General features: G+C 46.0%; 1 protein-coding gene across 1 annotated transcript; it reads left to right on the plus strand.

Moving 5' to 3' along the window:
• The first annotated feature begins 270 nt into the window (after positions 1–270).
• Positions 271–3,909, plus strand: LOC123112832 (wax ester synthase/diacylglycerol acyltransferase 11). The gene is made up of 7 exons (XM_044533937.1): positions 271–618; positions 704–1,312; positions 1,511–1,577; positions 1,832–1,902; positions 2,265–2,480; positions 2,591–2,728; positions 3,528–3,909. Exons 1-7 carry the CDS (start codon positions 361–363, stop codon positions 3,693–3,695), a joined length of 1,527 nt encoding a protein of 508 aa, XP_044389872.1. The 5' UTR covers positions 271–360; the 3' UTR covers positions 3,696–3,909.
• The last annotated feature ends 1,182 nt before the right edge of the window (positions 3,910–5,091 follow it).

Here is a 5,091-nt window from a genome sequence, read left to right on the forward strand (position 1 = left end):
TCCGTGCTGCTGATGTGGATAAGTTTCCTACCGCCAGGCGCCTTGACGGTAGGCTGTTATACCCTACCGCCAAGATCCCTGACGGTAGGAAAAAAGTCAGATTCCGAAATTTTTGCAAACTAGAGTCAGATCTAAAACAACTATCAGAAAAGGGTCAAAACACGAAAATTGTCCGCCCCGGCCCGGCATGTAAAAACCAGAGCATGTGCACTGCGCACAGTGATGCAGCTAGCTAGCAATCCTCATCAAGTATACATATTACACCTACAGATCGAGCTGGTCACTCTATAAGTGCAGCGATCGGGTAGCTAGCAAGCTCGCCATTCTGGAAACCACTCACCAGTCACCAGTTCAGTCGCCATGGACGATAGCACTACCAATGGAAGCCCCTCGGTGGCCGGTCTACCGACAAGCCCGCTGCTCCCGATACGTACGCCAAGAAAGGCACCGGCGGACGACCCCACGGCGGATGGGGAGCCGGTCACCCCTACTGCGAGACTCATGGAACCCATATACATCGTCGTCACCCTCGGCCTTGGCTGCCCCGTAAACATCCCCGTCTTCAGCGCCGGCATCGCCGCCCAGCTCGCCCGATACCCGCGCTTCTGCAGCATTCAGGTATATATACACTCTTAGTACTATCTGGAATCTTAGATCGCTATCGACGAAGGTAGGTGATCCTAGTTTTGGTCTTTTGTGGCAGGTGACAGATGAGTCCAATGGTGGCAACCCGCGGTGGGTGCGCACGGTGGTGAACGTGGACGACCACACGATAATCCCGACACTGGATCCTGCGGCCGTAGCGGCCGACCCGGACCGGGCAGTGGAGGACTACATGGCCTCGCTGCCGGCGCTCCCCATGGACCGCTCCCGGCCGCTCTGGGAGTTCCACTTCCTCGACTTCCCGGCCTCCGAGGCCACCTGCACCGCCGTGATCCGCGTGCACCACTCCCTCGGCGACGGCACGACGCTCATCGCGCTCCTCCTGGCGTCCGCGCGCAGCGCCGCCGACCCGACGCGCCTGCCGGCCATGCCGGAGCAGCCGGCGCGCACGGGCGCCATCTACGCGCCGCGGCCACGGTCCAAGGGGGGTGTCCTGGCGTTCGTCGCGTGGGCCTGGTCGTATCTTGTGCTCGCGTGGAACACCGTGGTGGACGTCACCCTCTTCGCCGCGACGGTTGCGTTCCTGAGCGACCCGCACACGCCGTTCAAGTACGTGGATCACGGCACTGCGTCCAGCTCCCGGCGGCGCTTCGTGCACCGGAGTCTTCCTTTGGAGGACGTTAAGTTCATCAAGAACGCCATGAACTGCGTAAGTACATCTAGCTACCTGTTCGATCATCCCACTCTTCTAAAATCCTCATCTATGATGTGATTCTGTGTGTATTGATCTGCATCCTTGGAGCCAGGTAAAAATGGTCATACTATACAAGTTAACCCTTCTAGGTACTACGTGCAGCCCACGTGAAGAGTCATTAATGTGTCTGTATTTTATCTTTTGTTTCTGGAGACTGTCAATGACGTGCTAGTCGGAGCGACTTCTGCTGCTCTATCAAGATATTATTTTCGCAAATCCGGTAAGTGATGTTTGGCAACAAAAGAAGGGTGTAGTATATATTCCCTCCGCTCTTAAACATAAGTTTTTTTAGAGATTCCATTATAAAGACTACATTCGGATGTATATATAGATGTCTTTTAAAGTATAAGTTCACTCATTTTGCTTCGTATGCAATCTATAATGGAATCTCTTAAAAAACTCATATTTAGAAACGGAGGGAATATTTATCTTCGAACTATACACATTTATGAACTTACCTTCAATTTATTATAGGTGCCAATAACACGAAAATATGTCTGCGGTCTATCCTCCTTGTCGATACAAGACCAACCACTAGCCTACAAGTAAGTTTATTCATGGAAATGTTGCAATTTGTTTTGAAGTGCATGCCATCAGTTTCCAAATTTATTTATATATTTATTGCCATAATATATATCTTTACTTTTCATGCAAATATACATGTTTATTAAAATAATAGAAATCATTGTGTTTATGAAAATATGTTTCTTGACAAACTAATGTATGTATTATGTTCACCCGACCAACCTGAATAATTTCAATGTATATTACTAGTGAATATTGGAGTGGTCAGTTTGATTACACATTTGTTGGGACATAATTTATTTCCGAACTGAGGTTTAGATAATCTCATTACCAATTTGTAGCATGGCATTAAGGTCTAATGTTTTCTTATAACTGTGTAAAGACATATGTTGATATGATAGACTCTGGTAAGAGCGACGATGTGGACTGGGGAAATCAACTAGGCTATATCCTCCTTCCATTTCATTTGGCGATGCACGATGATCCACTCGCATATGTGCGCAAGGCAAAGAAGACTGTGGATAGGAAGAAGAGCTCGCTGGAAGTTATCTTCACATGTAAGATGGGTGAATCGTTTCTCAAAATGTTTGGTTTGAAGGTATTTTTGCTGCCACTTTGTATTAGTTTATTTTCTTCTTGTTCTAAAATTAACTCTTACATAATTAAGCAACACCTCGTTTAACAAACTAACACTGATAATCCAAGCAGGCTGGCGCTTTTATCTTTGGTCGTATGTTTGCCAATACAACTCTTGCGTTCTCAAACCTGGTTGGACCAACTGAACAAATAGAGTTCTATGGGCACCCCGTTGTCTTCATTGCGCCTAGTGTTTATGGAGCTCCACAAGTAAGTCACTCATGATCTTGCATCAAAACCTTCAACCTTAATCCACCTTTGTACTCTTTTTCAACATAATCATCTATCAGATAAAATTTGAGGACACTAGTCCTAATGCATCGCTTCGATCACACACCACTCTAATTCTTTCTGAATTATCAAAGCAACTCTGCTAAGTTATGTACTCTAAGGTTATTGGAACAAAAAGGCAAGAATATGACACCAAAACATTAACAAACCGCATGTGCATGTTTAATTTACCACTTCACCATATGGTATCTCAAAAATGATGGGATGCACCTAGGATTAACTACAATATATATAATGGTAAGGAACATCTTCGAGTTAAAGAGTACTCTAACAAGTAGAGTTGTAATCTGACACCTCTCGCCAATAGAGTTTATTGAATAATGATGGTAGGTAAGAGTATTTTCATAGATGCATTCCATCTTCCTTTTTTCTGCTATGTGTGAACTTGAACCCAAGACCAATGAAAGGTAGAGGCATTTTAAGTTACATCTATCTTGATATTCTGTCAGTAAATGGCTACCTAATTAAGTATATGGCTTGACCTTCCGTGGGAATACACGAGCACACCCTACCAACAAGCTAAGCTCAATTTTTTGTAACACTACAAGTAAAACTTCATTACACGAGCACATCCTACCAACCAAGCTAGGCTCAATTTTTTGTAACTAGACACGTAAAACTTCATCATGACAAATAAAACGAACAGAAGTAAACCTATAAAATTATAATCATTTTCTCTCCCCAATTTTGTACTTAATTAAAAAGATTTGTTTTTCAGGGTCTGCTTGTTCAATGTCAGAGTTACAATAGCACTATTATGGTAAGCTTGTCCGTCGATGAGGAAATAATTCCAGATTATATTGAACTTATGGATGACTTTGTTGAGTCTTTCGGGCGCATTAAGGATGGGGCTTCAAGACTTTCAACATCCATCAAGCAAGAATAGTCAATATGCAGATATATCAGTGTGCTCCCTAAAATTGTATAAAGACAGCAATATGCTCCTATATATTCGCTGTGTGTATCACGAGTTGCGACATACTAGTAATTAAGAAGCAGAACATGTACCAAACTAAGGTTACAAGTCAAATGTACTAAGTACAGTAATATATGGGACAATGATGCACCAACAAGGATAATATTATACTCATCTTATATCTTGTTTTTGTTTGTTTAACTTTGGAAAAAAATAATGCCAAAATGGATTTTGACCAACCCCCATTCTCTATTGTTCATTGTTTTTGAGATAGTTTACCACTCATGCCAAGTGGTCCAACCCCCATTCTCTGATCACACCATAGTTTGTTTTCAACAAAAAACCATACTTCCTCCGTCTCATAATATAAGATGTTATTTACATTCGTATGGGATGGAGGGAGTTGATTTATTCGGTAAACAATATTGGTTTTTGCCCGCAAAAAGTATAGATTTTTGAGAGAGAAAGTAAATAGCATAGATATGAGAAGGAGAAAAGTTGATTATTTTTTAGAAAAGAAAGGGAAAGTTGATGCGATCAACACTTTAAACTTCATTGGGCCACATTGTTCGGAGTTTCACGGCCTATCATAGAAACGAGGCCTATTTCATTCTCCTCTCGTTCCTAAAAAAAATGCATTACCCTCTCAATCTCGAACGCGAGGACTCGCCGGTCGCCGCCGCCTATAGAGAAGAGAGTCGAATCGATCTCTCGTCGCTCATCGCCGACGAGGACGACGACGTCGAGAACACCACGGAGGAGGAGGACGACGATGACGATACCTCCACGGACGAGGAGGACGACGCCGACCCCGGCCCACCTATCCACCTGAACGATCTGGGCTCGCTTCCCGAGTCGATCCTCCTCGACGACCGCACCAACGCCACGACCACCTACGCGTGCCGCTCTACGGGCCGCGGCGCCATCCCGGTGATCTTCTGGGTGACCCGCCCGCCGCACGTTTCCTGCTTCACCGTCCATTGCGACGGCTTGAGGCCCGACGATCTCCGGCAGCTCCCCATGGTCATCGCTGCCGAGGACGACATGCTACTCCTCCGCGTCAAGCGCGGAGTCCACGATGAGCAGCCTGTCCACGCTTCGGCTGACAGTTACAGCGAGTACTTCGTCTACCAGGCCAGCGGCGCCACGTCGACTCTTCGCCTGCTCCCTGAGCTCTGTTATTACGTCGCGGTGGCTGGCATACTGTGCCTATGCGGAGACGGACGCTGCGACGATGGATTCCTCGTCGCCGCGATCCAAGATGTGCCGGGTCCCGAGGGTGGGTGTCGGCCGCTGTTCAACCTCCACCTGTTCAACTCCAGGACCTGGACGCGGAATAGCAGGGTGACGTACGTCCACAAGCCAG

This window comes from Triticum aestivum, chromosome 5B (assembly GCF_018294505.1).
Source record: "Triticum aestivum cultivar Chinese Spring chromosome 5B, IWGSC CS RefSeq v2.1, whole genome shotgun sequence".
Taxonomy (NCBI): domain Eukaryota; kingdom Viridiplantae; phylum Streptophyta; class Magnoliopsida; order Poales; family Poaceae; genus Triticum; species Triticum aestivum.